General features: G+C 39.1%; 1 protein-coding gene across 5 annotated transcripts in view; it reads right to left on the reverse strand.

Annotated features, from left to right (window-relative positions):
• The window catches only part of DIAPH2 (diaphanous related formin 2), a 170,042-nt gene that overhangs the window by 94,721 nt on the left and 51,468 nt on the right, over nt 1–23,853 (reverse strand). For all 5 annotated transcript variants that reach the window (XM_015626236.3, XM_015626235.3, XM_015626234.3 and 2 more), the window contains 5 exons: nt 16,036–16,137; nt 14,582–14,676; nt 12,805–12,906; nt 7,441–7,680; nt 2,450–2,579 (listed from right to left, as the gene is read on the reverse strand). In XM_015626236.3, the coding sequence (XP_015481722.1) occupies nt 2,450–2,579; nt 7,441–7,680; nt 12,805–12,906; nt 14,582–14,676; nt 16,036–16,137 (669 nt within the window). The remainder of the gene's footprint in view (nt 1–2,449; nt 2,580–7,440; nt 7,681–12,804; nt 12,907–14,581; nt 14,677–16,035; nt 16,138–23,853) is intronic.

Consider the following 23,853-nt stretch of genomic DNA (forward strand, 5'->3'; position numbering starts at 1 on the left):
CACTGACATCAAACAAGGCACTTCCTCACAGCCCTGTGAGTTTTGGTTGGTTTTCCTGGCACAGCCTGCTTCCAGGAAGAAGAAATGCTTTTCCAGTGATCTCTTGATAGTTAATCACTTTTGACCTTTGCTTGTATTTTCCAGAGTAAAACTGTTTCCTAATTTATTTTTACTTTTCATAAACCTGCAGGTTGATCTTCCATCTTTAAAAAGATCAACTCTTTTATTATACCTAATATCAGATTATTGAAGATTTTCATGCATGCATGGGCAGTTCATCTAATCCCATTGACCTTTTCATATTAAAATCCAGTTTTATGCTTTATCTGCTCTTTGGTTAAAAAAAATAAATAAAATCAGCTGTTGTTCAGATGCTGGTTCTTCATTCTTCTATGAAAATTAAACTGAACAGGATTTTTTTTCTTTACATGGAACTGAGAGCATGCAGCCAAAACTGAAAAGAAGTTGCAGATGCTGAGTGTAGAGTTTGGAAGGTTGGGGCTGTACCAGCATCCATCTCAAATAACAACACTCACCTGCCTTGATCATATTTCCTTCTTTAAAATTCATGCAGAGATAATATTTGCTGCTAGATTTCTTCCTATTTTATGAATAACTGAAGCCAGCATCCTCATATCCAGCCAATTTATTCCAAAAGAGGCTTCCCACAGGAAAAATAAACTCAACTGCCCATCCCCAAAACCACTGGTTTATAAAGCACCAAACAATAAATAGGAAGTGCAAATCTCCTCCATGCAAAGCATTTCAACTTCCTACACAGCAGATGAACAGCACAATTACCAAACCCCCAGAAGGAGCATGGGGAACACTTGAAGCAACTTGCACAAATCATGTTTATTCTGCCAAAAATCTGCCTTGCTCCAGAAAGCAAAGAAAGGCTGAAAGAGAAGTTTTGGTCATTAAAAATGAACAGTAATTTATGTTCTGCTAGAAGTCAGTGCTGTTTATAGGAAATGCAGTTTTTATCTTACAGAATGAAACAAATTTAACTGCAATAAAATCTTTTTCATATCTGTTCTAAGAATCAGAATTATTAGAGGCTTTGCTCCTATTAATATGCTGCCTCTGTTTAGGATGCTACAGCTTAACTAAACTTGACTGAGTCTTTCAGTTTCATTCCTGAAGTCAACTTACACAACATCAGAGCCTTTGAATCAAACTACAAAAACCTCAAAGCTGCAAGGTCAAGTGTCAGCCACAGAAGAAAATTCATAAAAGATCATCAAAAGTGCCTGGTAAAGCAGAAGACTTTACAAAGAAAGGAATAAAAAGATTCAATGTCACCTCAAGAAAAGAATTATCAAGTGGTAGAAAACATTTTTGGAATTTAGATAGGATGCCAAACTGCTAGTTGCATAAATAATGAATGTGTAAGTCCAGAGAAGCACAGAATATCCTGAGCTGGAAAGGACTCATGAGGATCCCTGGCCCAGACACCCCAATAATCCCCATTTTGTCCTCAGACCAATCAACCATCCTGCAGCAAAGCAGGGACACATTTCATCACCACAAATAAAACACAGGGTAAATGCAGAGAAAAAAACATGGGAAGTTAGAGAAACAGCAAAAAAGTACAACATAGACAGACATATAAAAGTGTAAAGAAGTCTGAGGTGAACCAATGGCAAAGTTGGGTTTGATGGATGAACTATTCCCCAGGTCCTTGGGGAAACAAGAGTTCTGCTCTCAGCAGACAGTTTAAGACAGAAGAACCCAAAGTGAAAGCAAATGATGGCCTAATTAATAAAGTATCTGTCTAACAGCTAATCACTGCACTGGAGAGACACTGATTGATAACACTGGAAAAAAGGAGACAAAAATCTCCAGGACAGAGCAGGTGGAAATGAGCATCCAACTGCTTCTCACCTCTTTCCCTTCATATTCTTGTGCTCAGGTATTTACCTTCTGATGAAATGGGGAAATTAAAAGTTTGTGTTATCTTCATCTACCAGCTACTTTCACCTCAGCAGAAAACTCAGCAAGAAGTGTGCCAAGCATCACAGCCAAAACACAGCCAGGAGATGAACCCATCACATCCCCCAGCCTGAACTGCTGCCTGACCAAAAATAACCATCAATTTAAACTGCATCCATTCATGTGCAGCCTGGGATTTCTCCAGAGCATGTTGGTTATTCCCCCTCAGGTGTGGAAGGCTCCTTGCACACAGAGCTCACCCTGAAATGACACAAATCCTCAGCATCTCACCCAAATCAATCTCATTATTTTCACAGCCTGCTGCAGGAGTTGCTGCTTTATTTCTGGTTTTCCCTCCTGCCTTCTCAGCTCAATAAATACCAGAAAGGCACAATGCAGGTGGATTATCAATGCTCACAGGTTACATAATCCTGCAATCCCAAATGAAATGCTGGAAGGATTTAATGGCAAAGCAAACAACTGCTGCCTTCAGGTGCTTTGTCTGCTTGCTTACCTTTGCTTGCACTCTCCACGTGCTGCAATTCATCTGGAAATTTTAAGATGTCCCGGTAATTCTCCTCACAGATTTCTGCCAGGAAATGCAACAGGGTGGTTTTCTGGTCTGATGATTTTGTGTCTCTAATCTAAAAAAGAAACACAGGAAAAAAAGACAAAAAGAAAAAAAAATTCTTAAAATATTTCAATAAAGTGAATATTGCAGACTTCAGCTCGTTAAGAAAAAGTTACCTATGGGGGTTGCCTGCAAAAAAACAGATTCAAAAATTAATTCATTTAAAAAATGAAATTTCTTGAATTCTTCATAATTTAGGACTACAAAAGGAATCTACCTTGCATTTTAAGAAATTAAAAGACATATTTTAAGAAAGAATGATTAATTTTGATGAGAACAAGACCTGAAGACAGTCCATAAAGTTCTGAGATTTTAGCTCTGCCAGTTCAGAACCCTCCAGATAGAAAATAGCTGTGAACAAAGATTAAACAGAACTGAATTTAGAACATTCCTTCAACACCATAAATAGCAAATCTCTGAAGGAATCCCTGAAATGCTGCATAGCTGGACCTCATGCTACCAGAATTTACATTTTGACCAGTCAAATTAAAGGAACTCCTTGTTGTAAATCCACAATCTGTTCTTGGAGCAAAATCCAAACCACACTGCTTTAGGCTAAAGGCTTGGAGACCAATTCTATAGAGACACAAAATAAATGCACTCTGCCTCACTGCAATACAGAATGACAACAAAAACAGCAAAAGTAATCCTGACTGTAGCTAAAGGAAATTTAATGCATCAGTTGTATTTATGAAAAGCTGCAGGAGAACTCTGCACAATGGGAAGTAACAGGTAAATGTATATTTTTTTGCTGTTCTTTTGACTGCAGAGGCACTTTTTAGTGTCCTGAAATATATCTGTATTCTTGGAAGTGATAAGACTCTGTTCTCCATTAGCCTGAGTACATGAACTGCTGAAATGAGGGTTTTTTAGTTAAAAAAATAAAACCCTGAACTATTTGTTAGACTATGGGAGCAGTGGCATGTTTCCAATAACCTTATGGCTAAAGCCCATGGCAGAGTGCACACGTCTGGACAAAGGAACATCATGAATTTAAGAGAATGAGAGAACAAACTGAAGAACAAGGTTTCTGAGTTTGCCCATTTTTGTGCAGATGTGGAGGAGGAGAGTGTGAGCTGATGGAAGATCCAACAGAAGCAGTGACATCCTCTTATTCACAAAGACAACAGAGTAGGTGCAGGTTAGAGTTTCAGAGGAACACATTCACTTGACAGAGAATTAGTAATACATCTGGAAAGAATTGTTTTAACAGCATTTTACTCATCTAGTACAGTTCTTACACAGAAGTAAGCTACAACATACACAACAAATGAAATAAAGGATTTATTTAAGAAGAATACATAAATGCGTGTGTAAAATCTCTTATTTGTTTTCTCATTCTCTAAATCACTTGAAGTTCTAATTCTATAATCCTCATGACAGGCTTGCCATCGATGTTCAATTTAATAGAGGCCTTTCAGCTTTAAGGATTACCCTGTTAGGAATAAATGAGTGCAGTGGAAAAACAGGCTTTTAAAAATATAAGGTATTTAGGCAATTAAGAAAGCAATTTAATTCATACCAATTCAGCGATTAAAGACTAAACAATGCTCAGTAATGGTATGCAGTTAAAGGGCTTTAATGTGTTACATACACAGAAGTTCTTCTGACTTGAAAAAAAATCCTAGATTTACTGGCTAAACATCTGCATGGGAAAGAGAAATTGCATTTCAATTTGTCTGTGAACAACAGTAGTGGGATTTGCAGTCTTTGATCTCTCTGACATCATCTAGTGGATAAAGCACTTTTTTTCTAAATGGACAAAATTATTTTGCTTTCAAATTACAACAGGGACATGTTTTGCCACCAAGAGCAACATCATAACAAGAGTCAGTATTAGCACCTTGTAGTAAACATTGATTTAGATCTTGAACAAATGTATCAAACTCATTTCTTTGGCCCAATCATAAACAAGTCTCTGCTATGTTCATCTTTATTTTTAACACAATGGATACAGATAAGCCTGCTTGATATTGAGAATCAATATCTGTACTTTAAAAATCAAGTCCTAAGCCTACTTCCTATAATGAAAAATAAGATAGGTGCTGTTTGAGTGTAGTTCAGCACACACTGTTTAAATCTAAAAATAGAAATGAAAGGCAGCAATTGGACAGGTGACAGCATGGTTGTGTCTATTCTCACCCTGTACTTGTATTCAAAATATAACTCAGCCATTATTTTAATTCTTTTGCAAATAAACACAATACTTTTTATATTCAGCTTTTTACTTGCAGTAATTTTGCCCAATAGAATGACATTCCTGGGCATGTAAAGAACCTAAAGCCTCATTTCTGCTGTTCTACACACTCCAGCCAAGGGGATGAAAAGCAAAAACAGCCCATTAACTTGTGCTTACAAGACCAGGAGCTGGACTTTGATGGACCTCATGGGTCCCCTCCAACTCAGGATATTCCATCATTCTGTGATTCAGGATAAATTTTTAACGCTGTGGTGTTCAAATTTTAAAATACAGGTTTTGAGTCCGTGGCCTTTCTTTGCCCGAGAGACCGAATTTGGAAATAACACAGTTTAAAAAGAAATGAAATAAATTGGTAGATCAGTGTGGGCTGCAGAAAGCAGCTCCAGCTGAATGCTGAAGCATCAATTTGAGGGTCAATACCACGAGATCCATTGCTTGGGAAAGGATTAAAGGCCAAGGCACACAGAGCACAACACAGCACAACTATTCAAATCGAGGGAGACACGGAGGAAGATGTTTAATTCTGTCAGCCAGAAAAACACGAACACAACTCTGTTTGCACAGAGTAAAGCATTTAACCCGTGCCAATCCCACCACAACCCTCTGCCAGGATGGGGCTGGGTTTTCCCAGCTGCTTCTGGATGCAGCTTTCAGGTGTGAGGGTTAAACGTGACAGCCAATGCAGGGAAAAACCTGTGTACGAACCATCACTGGAGTGACACTTTATTATAGCTATAAAAAGGCTCTCTATTGATTTTTATCAGATTACAGACCTTCTCCTACCCTAGAAATCTTTCCCCCCTTCCCAGAACAAGGGCTACTGGACAATAAATGTCCCCTCATCAGTAATACTCAGACTGGATAAACAGCTTGTCTTGTTCTATTTGCAGGATGAACAAAAGTAACACAGCAGCACTCAAAGAATAAACCACACATTGATCCAGCCAGAACGCTGCAAAAGCTTTATTGCAACTGAGCTGCTGGTCTTGACTTGCATTCAGCACCACAGGAGCAGCAGCTGGACCTGCACATCCCTAAAACAAACCTCTTTCCTTTCAGTTCCATTCCCATGGAGCAGGAATTTGGAACTCCTGAGGGGGTGCTGGGGGTACAGAAAGCAGCTGGATCCTTTAGACATATTAAAATAACACAGCAAATTTCACCTGCAGTGAATTACTACAGCAGCCTCCCTCAGCCTGAGCACTTTTCCTGCTTTTTCTCTGTAAAAACAGAAATACTTTTCCATATTTCTGTTTTTACAGAGCATCCCATGCTCAGGCAATGAAGATGCTCTGGTGCAGGCACAGGAACAGCTGCTCTCCCTTGCCAGTCTCGACACATCCCAGGAATTCTGATGTCAATGTCTCTTATTTGAACTAAATTAAGTTCTCTGCCTTCTGCCAAAGGTTGTTTACAAATCATTTCTATCTTCAATAACATCATGCACTGCAATATAGCATCCAGAGAGATAATCTGTTTTTAAGGATTTGCAATTACTATTCAGTCATTAGCCTCCTAGCTCAGTCCAGACAGGCTGCAGTTGTGCTTTCTTTTATTTTCTTTATCATGTTTTATTAAAAGTTGTAACAAAACCAGATCTGTGTATGAAATGACCAGCTCTGCTGTAAAAGCATTTATTTTCCAAAACCAAACATTTATCCCAGATCAATATTTGCCTTTTTTCTCCTCTTTTTTCAGACTGTATAATGTAAGTTTTTCATCTAGTAAACAGACAATTAATTTTAAGATTGCTCAAGAAACAAGCAAAAAAAATCAATACAAAACTCTGGTTTTATTGAAAAGCGAATTCATCACATTAGGATTCCTCATCATGAAGTGTGTGTATTCTGCACATAGACATCTTCCACCTTGCTCACAGCAGACTTAAAAAACATAATAAAATTCTTTTATCATGGGCAGAAAGTCCACTAAATTATGGTCACTGGTCTAATAAAGGAGCTGTTTTAACAAAATGCAAAATAAAGGCTCTCAAATTCTGCTAAACAAGCTTGAAGGTGGAAATACATTCCTTAGGAGCAAAAAGTAACGACACCTTAAAATTATCCAAGGAATCCGAGGAATGCTCACTCTGGATTTCCCTGTCTGCTATGAAACACAGAGGTGCAGTCAGTAAATTACACTGATTGCTGCTTCTCCCTGCTTTGGGCACTTTCTGCTGTGTCCTGAGTTTCACAGAATCACCAGGGTGGAAGAGACCTCCAAGACTGAGTCCAACCCATCCCTGACACCTCAACCAGAGGCACCGAGTGCCACATCCAGGGGTGGTGACTCCAGCACCTCCCCAGGCAGGCCATTCCAGAACTTTATCACCCTTCCTGTAGAAAACTTCTTCCCAATATCCAACCTGTGTTTCCCCTGGCACAGCTTGAGGCTGTGTCCTCTGGTTCTGTCAGTGCTGCCTGGAGAAAGAGCTGGACCCCAGCTGGCCACAACCTCCTCCAGGGAGCTGTGGAGAGTGACAAGGTCACCTCCGAGTCTCCTTTTCTCCAGGCTGAACAAACCCAGCTCCCTCAGTGGTTCCTCACAGGGTTTGTGTTCCAAGCCCCTCCTCTGGATGTGCTCCAGCATCTCCAAGTCCTTCCCACCAAAGTGAGGGCCCTGAACTGGGCACAGCACTCGAGCTGCACTTGGCTGTCCCACGGCTGCAGCTTACCTTGCAGAGAAAGCTGATGTTGAAGCCAAGGGACTGTGCATTTCTGGAGCCAGAGTTCATGTAGTTCCCCAGGAACAGCACCAGCTCCAGGAGCTTGCTGAAGCTTTCACTCTTCTTGAGCTCCTCGCAGGCCAGGGTCACTGCCATGATGTCAGGTTTGATGTTGTTCACGTGCTCCTCGAACATCAGCCGGAACAGGATCCCGTTGAGCCGCGCCCGCAGCATCTTCACTGAGCTCATCTGCAAAACACCCAAGTGACATCAAAACATCAAAATCCAAATGCTGACTTATGAGAAAAGCTTGTGTCAAAACCCCTGATGCTGGGCAGCCAGCAAGCCTACAGATGTTACATGTTTCCATTGCCTAGCCCGGATTTCCAGGCACCCCGGGATCCTACCAGCTTTGTGTTTCACACTCTTGGCTAAGAGAGCACAGGAATAATTCCTTCTTGCTCTCAGAAAAAGATGGGAGCTTATAAATCCTGACATTGTAACACAGCAAATGACAGAGATACTGAAAATAATCTAAAATGGTGATTCATTAATTTGAATCCCCAAGACCAAATTCTCTAGGCTAGGTAACAAAATATGGCCTTGTCTTTCGTATTTTGCACGAGTGATCAGAGTTATTCCCTCCCACTTAGCACACCGTAATTCACAAGAGAAATTTAAATCAGGATAAAAGGACGTACTGAGCGTTTTTAAACCACTTGAAATTTTTAATTTAATTGCAAGAATGATTATGTTCCAAATCATTTTACTTAGCAGAATACAGAAAGATTTCTTCCTCAGTGTATTCACCATCAGTGGTGTTCCTGAAGCACTGGGCAAGGAAAGCTTTGCAATGTGACAAATCACAGATCCTGACTAAGAAAACAGAAAGGTTTTGATGTGCTCCTGTCTCTGTTGGCCAAACTTTGACCATGGTCCTTTGAGGAACCACGATGTTTCTGCTGGTGTTATCTCCCAACTGCTACCAGAAGCAGCAGAATTAACTTTCACAGGAAGAACTTGAGTGGCCTGAATAATAATGAATTCATTCTAAAATGAACATAAACATGAAGGAGCTCCAGATGGTCTCAAACAATTCCTATGATCAGGCTGGAACAAGGAAAAGGAAAGGATCAGAAAAGAAGCATTTCAGCAGAACTAGTGATCTTTTTTTGTAAATCTCCATTGTCACAAATTTCTCTCTGAGCCTCTATAAGCCAAAATCATTGAAAGTCTTGAAACATTATTCTTCTAATCATTCTGTATTTCAGAAATATCATACTGAAAACATCTGCCTTGAAAGGATCTACTTACACTAATCTGCAGTAGATGGAAATTAAAATTAATCACATAATTTGCTTTAACTTTGGTAGAACAATCTCCAATTGCTGTTTTTACTCAAAATGGCACAGACAAAAGTTGTCAAAAGCTTTAGGTCCCAAAAACAGAGTGCAACTAAACAAGTACAAACCCACAGGAGAGTGGGACAAACATTTGTGAAGAATAATCCTTGAACTTCAGAGAAGCAGCATTGTGTAGTGCCATGGATCACTGATCATTTATCACCTTTTGACCACCAAGCCAGCAGTAAGTTTTAATTTCACTCCCTGAACTACTTAATATTTTAAAACTATCTTGATCATCTCCTAAAGATCTGTTTCCTTCAAACCCAGACCATTTTGATGCACATCACACCCTTTAGGTGTCTAAATAAAATTAGTGTCAAAGGTATATAAGAAATAAAACATGGAACAGCAAGCACTGGCTTCCACTGCAAACAGTTAAAAGGCAAGAAAATATACAGATATTTCTTTTCCAGCTGACTGTCAGTGCTGGGCTGAATGTCATTATTTCCCCTTCTGGGCTCTCGTAAAGGTCTTGTCTGAACTCTCTACCTAATCAAGTTCTTTATTCAGTTCTTTATGCTTTATTATCATCATTCAATTCTCAAGCCCTGTATTAAAATGAGGATCAAAGGCTATTGGAGAAAGGCAAAAAGCACAATTAAATTTGCCTCACTTCCCAAGAAAAGGCTGACATTCCTCTAATAAAAATTTGTCAACTTACTAAGACAACTTAGCCTCTTACCTATGTTATATTAAAGTTGCCTTTTTTTTCTCTGGAAACATTCTAGGAAGATTAATTCTGCAGCAGCTCACAAAATAACAATGAGGCCAAACAAGCAGCCAATAAATTCAATTTAAAAGACTGAATGACTGCAAACCAACAGAGGTGCAATAAAATTGGACAATTCTCCCCATTTTATCTGCCTCCCAGCCAGGACTGCTCATGGCAGCTGAGCTGGCTAGACAGGAAAAGGGTCACAGAATATACAAGTTTCTACAACAACTCAGTCAAATTTATGCTTTGCTAATACTAAAAATGTTCAGCTGCCCCTGAAGTGGAAATGCAGTTCCTTTCTCAAATTGCAGCTGTTCCCATATCATAAAAAATTAACTCTTGAACACAAGGTTTCCATGTAGAATTCAGGTAACATTCTGAGTTCATGTGACACTGCTGATTCAGTTCATCTGCTGCTCCTGCTCTGCTTCAACATCAATGCAAACTTTCCTCTGCAGAAAGTTGTGGTGCCTTTCTCGATCCCAGGATACGACTTCAAAAAGTTCCAATAACTAATTAGAATATATAATGGATTTTAACATTTCATCTAAATGAAAATGCAGTTTTAATTTTCATTTACATATCAGCCAAATATTAAGTTAATCTGTCCCTTCAAATAAGTTAATCCTTTACTAAGCATGGTTTTTCTACACAAATTTTAAGCAACTTATTCCAACCTTTATTAAATTTGATGGGCAAAGTGATTATCCAATTAACATATCTTAATTACCTCACCTAAATTTACATAAAAATAAAGGGACCCACTTTAAATATTATTTAAAGTAGTCTTCTATTCCTAAAGTCAAGGTTAAAATTATTCTTATTAATGAGAAACTCCAAAATTAATTTGACGCAAATTAATTTTGTCAAGACTAAGTTGAGCTGCATTTCTTCCATTTCAATGGATACTTGAATGATCCTAAAATCAGAAAAAAACCCAGCATTTTAGCACCAGTAATGCAGTTGGAAGCCTCTAGAAATCAGGCAGGAGCCACAAGGCAGAGCACTGGTTTTTATTGAAGCAGATGGTAAAGCTGAATAAGCAAACAAGCTCCAGGACACTTGGTTCCTTTGTAAGGCAAACAGCACCATTTGGAGATGTTTGATTAAGCAGTTTTCGCTAATTAATGTTGCATTAAATACTTGGAAACTCTCTCAACTTCCTCTGTCAGTGTTTCCCAAGGAACACAAAGCCATGGAAGGGGAAAGTGGCCGGGCTGGGAAATCAGGGATTTCTCAATAGCCCAAGGCCAGCAGGAATCCCAAATCCAAGGAACCCATGGGACATGGATAGAAGCCATATGGGATATGGAAATCAGCATCCTAATCCAGGAATATCAGCTGGGAACAGCCAGGGTGGAGCTGGGAAAAGGGAATGGGTGTCAGGAGGAGAGAGCAGTGAGGGAAATGATCCAAGTGAGGAAGATCAGGGTGAAGGAATTTCCAGCAGTAAAATGGAGAGATGCCTACAGAGCCCTTGAAATCAAAGCCATCACTCACAATTCTGCCCATTTCATTGCTGCTTTTCAGCAGAAAACTGAACAGAATTCCCAAATATCAGAGGCTTCTTTTGTCCTAACACCTCCACCTTGCCTCCAACACACTCCAGATATTGTCCCTGCACAAACCCAAAGGGATTTCTCACTTTGTCTGACAATATCTAGGTAGGGGGGAATATAGAAAATAATATAGATTATATGCATTATCACAATACACAGAATATATCCATAGATAAGTTCTGGTCTGTCAAAAGACATAATACATTGATATGTTTATATTTTAAATAGATATACTTAAATATATAATAAATACATATGCATGCTATTATTATCCATAGATAAGTTCTAGTCTGTCAAAAGACATAATATATTAATATGTTTATATTTTAAATAGATATACTTAAATATATAATGAATATATATGCATGCTATTATTCAAAGAAAGTAGCAAATATGTATTTATAGAGATTTTTAGATTGTTACTGATGAGTAAATGGCAATGTTTTACATCTTGCAGTAAGGCTAACTAATGTATCCCACTTCTACCAAAATTCCTCATCTTTGGAAATAAAAAATTCTTGGAACTTTATGCCATTTATTAAAAAAAAGAAAATCAGTAGGCTAAAGTTTTTCAAAAGAACACACTGATATCTTTCATTTTCTAAATCCTCTCCAAAAAATCTCATTAGAACAAATCATATTCTGTTACTTCTCCAACTGAAAAATAATTTAAAAAAAAAAGCCCTCAAAAGGCACTTCTGAAGCCAAATTATGCTCAAATCAGAGCTTTTTAGTGAAAAAAAAAGTCTTTTAAGAGGCCTCTATTCCTGTTTTAATGCATTTTAATGTACATAATGCCTTAAAAATCCAGCAAGAGCAAACGTAGCTCCTGTGGAGCTGGAGATAAACCCTGAGCACGTTACTGAGGCTCTCATCATCATTTTAATCTCTCAGGCTGACGAAGGGAAGTGAAAACAGGAACTCATTTGCCTAAAGACTCAGGAGGTCTTTGGAAGACCAGGAGCAGAAAGTGATTCCCAAGGGCTGGCAGAGAACTCAGTGTCCCACCCTCAGCAGCTGCATGGATGAAATACTTGATGGAAATGCTGGAATTTGCTCCCAGAGAGGCTCCAGCCAAGCCCTGCCCTGGAACACATCCAGGGAATGAGTGCCACTGAAAGGAGCAGAGCACAAGCCACAGATTCAGTGCTAACACACATTCACACCTCTCCTTGAGCCACTCTGCAAGGTTTAGTACAAATACAGGTGTTTTATGTGTGTATGCACACAGAGATATAAAATAGGGATGTGGACATATTGACTCTTCCAGCTTTTTGCACAAAACAAATTGCTCAGAGCTGTCTCTGCCATGGGGTAACTGGGTCTTCTATGGACTCCTGGAAATTTATCTGCTCAAAGGCAGAGGGCTCCTCACAAGTGTTTAATAAACATTCAAGGCAGGACAAAAGGTTTGGTCTGGAACAGGAGTGCCTGTTGTTTTTCATGTCAGACTCCTTGCAGAAAAACACCCAGAATCAGGGAATCAGAGACTGGAAAGGACCCCAAGGATCATCTGCTTCCAACCCTGGTTGGTTTGGCCTAATCCATATTAAAGAGATTTTTTGATTACTATTCATCAGGAAATTGTAACTTTTTCCTACTGCAGGTCTCACACACAACCACTAACAAAAAGATTTTATTAAATTTGTTTCTTTGTACGTGCCAAAATGGAATTCTGCAGTTTAATACATACCACAACTCCAAACTGCTCTGGCTCAGCAAGATCATTATATTCATCCTTTAATTCAGCTAAGGCATTGAGTTCTTTCTGCTCAGGAAGATTCTTCACCAGGTTCTAAAACAAACAAGGCATTATATCAAATTTGTTAAATTAAACTACCTAAGATATTAAAAATAACACGCTTAAAATACCACAACATGGAAATGCACGAGGAAATTACGGGACGTTTATTTTATTTGTGCAGCTTTAACATTATATAAACATCAAATCAAAGCAGTAATTATTTAATACAGACATCAACTGCTCTGCTAGAGTCTCTGATTTAAGAATGGATTAAAAGGTTAGAGTATCATTTTTCAAGGTCTGACACCATCAAGGAGTTTTGTCTCTCTACAAATTCCTTTTGCCCCAATGGTTGCACCTTGATCATTAAATATTAATCAAGAAATAACTACTCTGTGTAAAACATGCCAAAAGTAAGAAAAAAAAAAAAATTACAACCATTAGACATTCAAAATGTCTGTGCACAAAGTACCCTTAAAAATACCTTACAAAAATAAGTCAACATCCCAAAACTGTACAGATCTTTTGGCTGGCAAACAGAAAAATGTTCAATTTGCTTGGAGTCTTATCCATACTCCCAAAGAAAATTGTGAGTTATCATATCATCTTGAGGTGTCAAAATACAGATATGGTAAGTATTTAAAAATATTTACATTAGGACTCAAATAGTTTAAGAAATACTCAGTTAAAGTGTAGATTGCATTTAAATTTCCATATACACACAAGCTGAAATCCAAACAATAATGTATTTGTAGTAGAGGAGATCAATGTGAAACTACTCTGCACTTCAGCTATCCAAGGTGGTGCTGTCCCTCCCCCTTGATTTTTGATTTTAATAAACCTGAAGGTTTCTTAATCCTCTGATCTGACATCTCTGATCAATAAACCAAGTCCTCAATAAAATCAGGGCTTTGCACTTATTCTCAAACAATGAGACAACTCAGTTTAGACTGAAGTCCCCAGAATAAGCATTCTGCAGGTCCAAAAAAGGAGGAAGAAATTAATCTAGAAAACCTTGTGGGGATGGGACGAAGGTGCAAACAGGAGATGGGGAAGGATGAAGGGATAAATCGAGGCCCAGAGGCAGCAGGAAAGGGAATCTGTGTATGATGTTAAATCAAACAACACCAGCATTGCTGGCTGCTAAATCTTCGTGCCTTTTAGGGTTTCCAGTTCTCTGTTGAACTGTCACTGCTCAGAGACCACGAGGGGCCATGAACACACTTGCTCTCCTCCTAGAGGGGGGAAATCAGAGAGGGATGGAAAGAAGCTGCATTCCATCATTTCTGCTCTCCAGCTGAGAGATTTGGGGCTCAAAATGAGACTAAAGCAGCTTGAGAGCAGGTTTGATTTACAGGTCTGGAGCTGCAGCTGTCCTGAACCTTTCAGGGAGTTTCATCTCTCACTCGACAGGCAGAGCTGTTACAGAGCTGTTTCCACAAGAATCCTCATGAAACTTCATCATGCACCAGCCTGGATCATCTTCAGCTTGTCTTTGAAGCTGAAAAACTACAATTCCCAAAGATTTCCTTTTGGAAGGGGAAATTCCAAGGAATTATTTTGCTGACTGTGTCTTGGAAAGGCATTTTTGTGACCATATTCAACAGCAGAAGTGAAATCAATGGAACACAACTGATATCCTGCCTTATTCTTGAATTCTTACTTTGTTGTGCCATTTTTGGGTGGAAAATGAGCTATAATCAAAAGCAGAGGTATTTCCACATACCTGAATCAAGGATTCACTCAGCTTCTCCTCATCAACCTCTAAAATGATATTTTTTATTTCTTCATAAGGCAAACGGAAGGAACCCAAAAATATTGCTGAAATTCAGTAATACATCATTAGAATCAAAAAGGTCAACAAAGATTGATACACAAAGGCAAACCATTTCCAGCAACTCAAAAATCACACCTCCATCTCAGCTGTGCTTCACACTTAACAATTCTCTCATATAAACAAATGCTAGTTAGGCACACTATTGCAGATTAACTTATAATTAATTTCCTAAGAAATGAAAGTATGACAACAATTTTAATTTTTAAATCAGCCTCAGTTGCTCCCCAGCAATGTTACTTCCCAATAAAATTGTTCTTTAAGAATGACACCTGCATTCCTACTTAAGCAGATCTACTCAGCCAATAATAGATATCTTTATTATTATTATTGCTTTCATAAGCATGTATGAATAGCTGTACTGCACTTACAAGTGGGTAAATGATATTAATGTGATATTCTAGAAGAAAATTCACATCAAAGGAGTAATAAAGAGCTGGGCAAAGTAAGAAAAATGCCCTAACTCTATCACTTTTAGGGTAACTGAACTTATACAAGAGACAGACATAATGCAAACCCTTCAAAGATAGAGTTCTCAAAGCAATTTGGTCTCAGAATGTTATAAAATCTCAAGAGAGCCCCATTCAGTAAACTACAAAGAATTCTTAACAGATGGATCAGCATAACATTGTAAAAAAGTGCTTTATATTCAGCCTGACTACTATGGCTGATTACCCTGCATCCATGACTTCCAGAATTTGAGGTTTTCTATCACTTGTGTCATAGCTCATTTTCTGCTCACGGATGTGGAACCAAACAAAGCCCACATTTGGGTTTCCACACTTATTTGCCCTGGGCTCAGTTGGACTAGTGACATTTATGGTGTTTCTGATTCAAATAAAAGACTCAATGATTGATTTCCCCCTGTAATTAAAGAGGGAAGAAGCAAGTGAAATGATACAAGTGGGCTGGTTTTGGTGCAGTTTCCAGCAGTAGCACTTGCACCTCTCTGCAGCACATCTGGCAACATCTTCCCTTGAACCTCCATTCCTTCACTCTGACCACAAGAACAATTAGGAACAGCCTCTAATCCCCACCCACACTGTGCTCTGCCCCAACTCCTAATCATCACCTAATTATAGTTTCAGTCCTGAGCAATAATTGAGAGAATCAACTGACAAAAACCCCATTAAGTGAAGAACTTTTCCATGTTACTTTTTTCATTTTTCCCAAGTTATATAATGAATTCAGAACATGCATTTAAACACCTCTGGATTTAAGGCTCATGCTCAAATTATCAGTTTTTAGAAAAAGTAATTGCACATGTAAACAAAAAAAGACAATTTACAAACAGTGAGGTGTAGATGCTACTTCAACATTGACCTAATGGCCTTCATATCACTTACATAAATTTTGTGCAGATTTTCCATCCAAAACTCGTAATTCTTTGATCTTCTTCTTTGACTGAGCTGCTTTCTTTTCTTCTGATTCTTCGACAGGCTTTTTGGCTGGAAAGTAGGTATTCATTAAATTCCATTCCTTATTACAACTGTTCCATCTTAGCTAACAGCAAGTCCATTAGCAAGCCATAACAATACATCTTTTACAATCAGTTCAAGGCAAAGTGACTGTGCTGCCTCCACCTACTGTAAAATATCCAAACAAACAAAGCAAATGTCCAAAGTTGAAAGGAACAAGAAATAAAAATACGACAGTGAATAATTTTCTCAAGCACTATCAAACATTATTTATGTGTTTTAACCCATGAAATTTCACTTCAGCTCCAATTCATTGCAAGCATTTTTAAAAACACAAATTTGGTGTTACCTCAAAGCACATGAGTGCCCTCTGTTGAAACATTAATAATAAAGTCTTAATCCAAAACCAACAACATAAATCATTTGATAGTTACCACACTGAACAAAGGTATGTTTTTATGAATTATTTATGTTAACTGTGGTAAAGAGCAAAACTAAGAAAACAGAGTATATTTTAAAGTAATTTATTTTAAATTAGCAAGATTCTCTAGCCTTATGTTCAGCACTTGAAATTATATGGCAGGAAATGTGGCATTGGAGCACCTAAAATATAAGCTGATTTTTTGCATAATTTAAAACAGTCAATTTTCACAGAATTTTCTTAAGCATTAAGTAAACCCATTAACAAGGATTTATTTCCTTTTAAATATCACATAACATATTTGGCACTGAAGGAATAGAATCTTAATGTGCTTAACATTAATTGAACTTAATGAATATTTTAAGTCATTCAAAAGTAACTGAAAAACTGTAAAGTCAAATTAAGATGAAGTTTCCAGCAGACTGAATATGGTTTTGTTATCTGAGCACTGTTTTCTGTTGCACTGTAATGAGCAATCATGGGTTTCATTACAGGCATTTCCTAAGAAAAAAATGATAATTTTTAGTGTGAAGAATAACAAAATCTGTTTCAATCTCATTAATAAAAAAATAAAAGAACATAGAAAACAGGTATTTGTCTCCTTACACCCACTGCCACCAGGACAACATCTGGCACAAAGGAATTCTGCTGGGTTTATAGCCCTGAATAATCACTTGATCTCAGGTATGTTCATGCCATCACTAACTGAGCCAGTCCCAGGCAGTGCCCTCAGCCCCAGCTACCTCTAAAGAGCCTAAATCAGAGAAAACTGAACAAAAACAAGGATTCAACAACAAAGCAACCTTTGCTCTCCCCTTGCCTTCCGCTCTCCCATGAGCAGCTGGCACAAACCCTGAGCCACCATGGCCAGAACAGCCCAGCACTCCCCCCAGGGCTGACCCCTCAGCTCTAATCAGCTCCATTTAAAACCCTAAAGTGACTCTTCATCGAGTAATCAGGCCCTTATCACTAATTGTTCTCAATTAAACAAGGAAATAAGACCAGGTGCACAACAACACAAACAGAAAACCACCCAAGAGTTAAAAATTAGCTGTTCCCTGGGGAGGCAACAAACAGAGTCCTGTTCCATCCCAGCACACAGAAAGCCTGGGTTTGTGTCTGCTGATAAAAATGACTCAAGAAGATGAGTGACCTGTTGCAAACTTGATTTGTTCAAGAGTTAAATCTCCTAGAGCTCCATGGGTGGAGACGTTAAAGCACAGACCACCACCCCCCCAGGGCACCAGACTTGTCCAGGAGCTGGGAGCACCAAAGACAAACCTGCACAAAACACACACCCCCTTCCTGGGCCTGCAAGCTGCAGAAGGATCAGGGTAAGAGAAAATCAGAGTAATAAATGTTTTTGTTACCGAGTATCACCTCCCAGAAAGGAAGGTTTCTTCCCAACAGTGATAATTCACATAAATCAGAAAGAGGGAGTCACAAACAGCTCTGTGAGCAAGAGTTCAAGGGCAAAGGTGCTACACCAACCCTCTGTAAAACAGGTATTAAATTATTCAGCTGTAACAATAACAAAGGAGAAGTGCTGTGGGGTTTGAACACACAACAGTTTATAAACAGACATGAAGAGGGTGAGCTGAGGCAGAATTCCCAGTGGGAACTCTGCACAGAACCAGTTTCCCTACTCATCCCTCCTCACCTGGATGAAGGTGTACTCCTCTACTGGTTGTAAAGTCAAGAATTACATTTAGACCACAGCAGACCACACACATTCCAAAGTTTCATAACAAACCTCAGCTATTCTCACCTACTTTAGCCTGTAGGGCTGCAACATCTCTACTTACAGATCATCCATTTAACAAACATTAGGTACCTGGGTTAGATTAAATTTTTTCTACTTGAAGAAGGCCAGAGAGTATGTTCTTTCCAAAAAGTTCTGTATTTCCACACTTGTGACTTCAAAGTTCACTTGCTGCAATTCACAAACAGCAGAGAAACCCCAGAACCATGTGACTGCACTGAAGTCACAACACAGCATCAGCACCAATCTTACCAAGTCCAGATCCACAGGCAGAAAGGCTCACTACTAAAATTTCCAGATTAAGCAGCTCCTAGAATCTCTCCAGTACCATTTCAGCCCTGCTTGGGATGACTTGGAGCATCAGAGACCTCTCCAAAGCCACACTCTCATCCCTCTTCTGCCAGAGGCTCTGATCACACAAACCATTCCAGCAGTGATTCAAACACAGATTACAGAATTTCAAAAAATAATTAACTCAGTTACAAAGATAATTGATACTTTTCAGAAATACACCATTGCTGACCAACCTCCTGCCCCTTGTCAGGTTCTCCTTTCACAAGTGCCTGTTTAAAGATAAGACATTTTTTGGTTTGATGCCACAGAACCAAAGGCAGAGATGAAAGAAGGATTTTACAGCAGACAGCACAGGGCAGCTCAGAAAGGCAAGATGAAAAATCAATCTGGAAGCTAAAGCAGCTGTATTACTTCATACAGACCTTGGAGTTCAGTGCTGTGATTATTCATTACAGCACTTTGATAATGGTACTGGCTTACATCTTCATTCAAAATCAGCTTTTTTCCAAACCAACAAGTCTTAGAGACAGCACCGAGAGCTGGCGAGTGCCTGCCCAGCTTTCCATGGCAGAAATGTCAGAGTTTGAAACAAAAGCTGCAGCAGAGGAGAATTTCTTTATTCTCTGAACACCAGAGAGTGTGTTCTGGGGCTGGAATTGCCACCACAGCACAGGTACCTCACACCTCTGCACCTGCAGAAGGCTCTGGGTGCGCTGCTCTTGATAATTCACCTCTGACAGACACAGGGAAAGGGAAGGAGAGCCACCAAGGCAAAGCCAAAGGGGAACATGTGCCAGATTCCTTCTGGAGACCAGAAAACACACATATAAACACCAACACTACATAACTTACTGTTTTTCTAATTTAAAGCTCTATTAGGTGAGCAATAATACATTTGTTTATGAGTGTTGGAGGGAAAAAGCTGATGCAAGATGCTGCAAGGTGTTGTTTGCTGTGGCTGTGACATTTTCCAGCTGTGCCTTCAGTGACACCTTCAGCTGGGAACTCTTCTAATCCCACTGCAAGAGCCCTGCCTGAAACCCTGCAAACCCATCCAGGGGACACCAAACCTAAACAAAATGTTATCTAACTTTAAAACACATTAAGCAAGGCTAATGATAATCATGGCAAAGAACATACACAAGTATGTTGAAATACTTTTGAGACCTAATTAGGAAAAAAATCCCACCATCAATACTTTTGTACTTCTGTAGTTAAAAAAAAAAAAGGAAGCATATATTATTCTTGAAAATTATCATTTTACATCTGTTCATTAATTTAGCTACTGAACAGCATTAGAAGTGGCCATGACTAATTTTCTGAAATATATATGATTTTATTTAATGATATTGAAGCTGTTAAAGCATTTCATTATGAGCTGAAATGTCCAGTTCACATGAAATTCCTTTCTTTCTTTAAATTATCAATGAATAATTTTAATAAAGAATTAACAGCAAAAACTGTCAGTCACAAATATGATGAGGATAAAAATTCAAGGGAGATAAGGAGTACATTGAATTACAGCATGGAGAATGCAGATATTTAGGTGAACTTCAACTATCTTAACCTGAGCCTAAGTCTCCAATTTCTGTCACATCTGTACACACAATAAACAAAAACATCCTTATATTGTCATGGGAAATGAATAATTTCATCTTATTTCCATCTGGCAAGTGGCTTCCCAGTTGCATTTACCAGTATTTGGCAGTAGAAGTAAATATACAAAAGAAATTAACTGCTTTGTTGTTGCCTCTACCTGAGAGAAGAGCTATGGCTGGGACAGGATTACTGGAGAAAAAAATGAAGTGTACATCCAGTTGCAAGGGATGTAAACCACACATACAAGAGCAGGCTTGAGCAGCTGAAAGTAATAATTACATTGAATTTGACCCCCCCCAAAAAAACCCCTGATGTGATATGACTTGCTAAAAAGATGAAATAAGGAGCTAGGAATGCCACCCAAAGATTAGAAAGTAATTTGTAGCACAGGAGTTCAGAAAACTCTGTTACAACACAATAAAACTTGTCGAAGTCTGGCTAAATTGATGATCTTGTAATGCTACTGAGCATCTTCCATTCCTGTGCTGTTCCTACAGGCACTCAAAAATGGAAATAGAAGTCGAACAAAGGGGATGAAGGAGCAAAGACAAACACAGAGCAGTCTCAGACTGGCACTTGCTGGTTTTCCTCAGCAGTTCCCCCACACTGGGAGTCCCCTGGTGTGGCCAGAGCTGGGATGGAACAGGAGCAGAGCTGGGGCACAGCCTGGCTCTCCTCCAGCCACCTGCAGGGCACAGTCGGTGCACAATGGCCCAGCTGGGGCTGCAGGCAGCAGCACAAGCTCTGACAACCTTTGTGTGCCCATCAAACCACATCAACAACCTGTGGATCACCAGCAAGTGCAAACGTGTCCCTGGAGCTGTTCAGGGTGGAAAAGCCCTCTGAGATCCATCCAGCAGCTCAGCACCAGCACATCCAGCACTGAACGAGTTGTGAACACCTCCAGGATGCCCACTTCCCTGGGCCAGCCCTTTCTGTGGAGACACTTTTCCAGGTATGTAATCCAAACCTCCCTTTCCTCTGCTCCTGCCCTTTGTTACCCACAGGAGCAGAGCCCTGACTCTGGCAGCAAGGAGAGAGAACAGAGCAAGCTCCAGAGCAGTGACTGAGGAGGAGCTCCCTGCCCACTAACACACAGAATATTCACAGGAGACACTGGCACAGCTCTCCACAGCTGAAGCCACAGAGGGTCCTGGATCACAGCAGATCCTGCAGAACACTCCAGGCAACTCATGAACCCACATGAAGGTGGTTTATCCAAACTCACAGCTTTCACTCTGTCATTTGGGCTCTAACTTTGACAAGCAGCAGTTTCCCCAAATACCCAGAGAAATGCAGGAGCATCAGCAGATGTCAGCCACGCCTCCTGTCAATTCAGGCAGCAGCTGTGGGATCTCATGTTTATTCCCAGTGCCACCTGGCATTTTTCAGTTCACCTAAAATCATTCAGTTACCAATTCCTGAAGCAAAATTAATTAAGCACTCCTGCTGTCACTGTCCTTTCTGCAATCAGAAGAGCTCAATACCTGGTACAGCAATAAAAAAAGAATTATTACAAAGCAAGCAATTGATCTAAAAGCAAATCTTAGACTGAGCTCTCAAGATGAAAAAAATAAAACAGGGAGGAAAAAAACATGGAACCTCTTGCAATTTTGTATGTTTTTTGCCTAATTAATGTAATCAAGCTGAAGGAAGTGGCATCAACCCAACAAATTATGCTCTGTGGAAGAATAAAAAAGATCGTAACTTAGTTTTACAAATTAGTTTTGCAAAAAAAAAAGTAACAGGGGATCTGTATTCCTATTAATTGTTCTTATAATTGATTGCTGCTTTATTTGACCACCACATTTAATGACTACGATTCATTTCACATGAAATATTCCTTGCTCTGTTAAAGTTGCCCTAAAACGGTTGTAAATAGTCTAATTGTCAACCTCTAGCAAGAATTTGTGCAGCAAAGTTGTACAGCTAAAAGGGATTTAATTACCCACTCTGTACTGGGATGGCTTTCAGCCTTCTATCAACAGCTCCAAGGAGATGCCTGGGCCACAAGAAAATCCAAAGAAAGGAAACAACTCAACAGCCAAAAAACCCCTCCCTACACACACCAAAAACCCCAAACACACCCAATTTCACAACTGATTTTGCCCCTTCCTATTGACTGTGAAAGATGCTGCTTTTGCTGTGGGACAGGAAGCAAATATTAAAAATTCATGACACACAAAATACACACACAGAAAATAGAGATGAACATTAGAAATCAAACAACAGCAGGCAAACAAGGATTAAACTGAAAATATCCTCCGTGGACCTCATTTACTGAGTTGGAGACGTGCTGTAAGAAGCTGAAATAAAACCCAGTAGCCTTTTCCATGACCTCTCTCATTTTTCTCCATGAATATTGAAATGGAAGAAAGGCTCAGGACTGTGCACCCCCTTTGTCCCTTTGCCAACATCTCCAAGTTTTCCTTGGAGGGGCTGGGAGCAGCTCCCAGGATTTGCTGATGTTGGGGTGTGGTGAGGTTTGCACAGCCCCAACCTGAGCAAGGCCATGGAATTTTTCTGCATTTTAAACTTCCAGAGGAACTTGTGCTGTGGGAGAGAGAAGATGTTTGCCTGTGTAAATAAAATGCTGCCCCTAAAAGCATTTCTAATTTAAACAGCCACATGGCCCAGTTACATTTTTGCCTCTGACATCAGGACACAGACAGGACAGCTGTAATTATTTCCTGGATTCTGATGTGTTTCTTATCCATATACTTTTCAAAACTAAAAAAAAAAATAAATAAAATCAAGACTCAGGGAAAAAAAGAGTCATTAAACTGCTATCATATTTTAGCAAGATTCCACCAAACTCATTTTCTTTTATTACTATGAGAAGCCTAATAAATAGAGATCTCTTAAATTATTTGTTCACCTACTGCTCCCCTTGATGAAGCCCATAAAAGGCTCACCACCTTCACAAACAAACAAACTTATGGGAATCACATTTCCCAAAGGAACTTCCCAAATTATGAAGAGCCTAAGATTCCAGAATCATTTTATAAAGTTAATTAGATGTTGGTGTTTAATGGAACACATTAAGATGTCAGTAAAAATCAAGTGATAAACTGATTTTTCTATTACTGATATCTGCCATTTAACAATGCTGATTAAATATTGAAACACTAAGTAAAGTATACATGTCCAAACAGACATTTTAGTATTCCTTCCCTTTTATTTTTATTTCTCTATCAAGTCTTTAAAGAAACATTCATGCAAAATACTTACACATATTGAATTCCAAACTGCTTGACTTTTCAGTGTAATGCAGCCCACCCTGGTTATACACCCTGCCCTACATCAAATACACAATGTTCCATTTCCATTGACTTAGAACACGAGAAATTTGATTTAATGCTTAGTTAAAAGAACTCTATTCTCCTATTTAGAGTAAAAAAAAAAATAAATATTGAGATTAGCTGGTATTTATTATTATATGAAACCCAGAGAACTCAAAATGCTTTCATAGACATCAGGGCCAAAGCAGAACTTCAGAGGGTAAAAGGCTCATATTAAAAATAATTGGGAAATTATCTGTCTTAATAGATTCCATTAATTTCAGCAGTAAAAGTCCGTGCCCCATGAGGTTGAGTGGTAAGCACAGCTTTGATGGCCAATCAATAGAAATAAGGATAAAATGTTGGGAAATTAATCCTCCACAAACAGA

Source organism: Parus major, chromosome 4A, assembly GCF_001522545.3.
Source record: "Parus major isolate Abel chromosome 4A, Parus_major1.1, whole genome shotgun sequence".
In the NCBI taxonomy this organism is placed as follows: Eukaryota; Metazoa; Chordata; class Aves; order Passeriformes; family Paridae; genus Parus; species Parus major.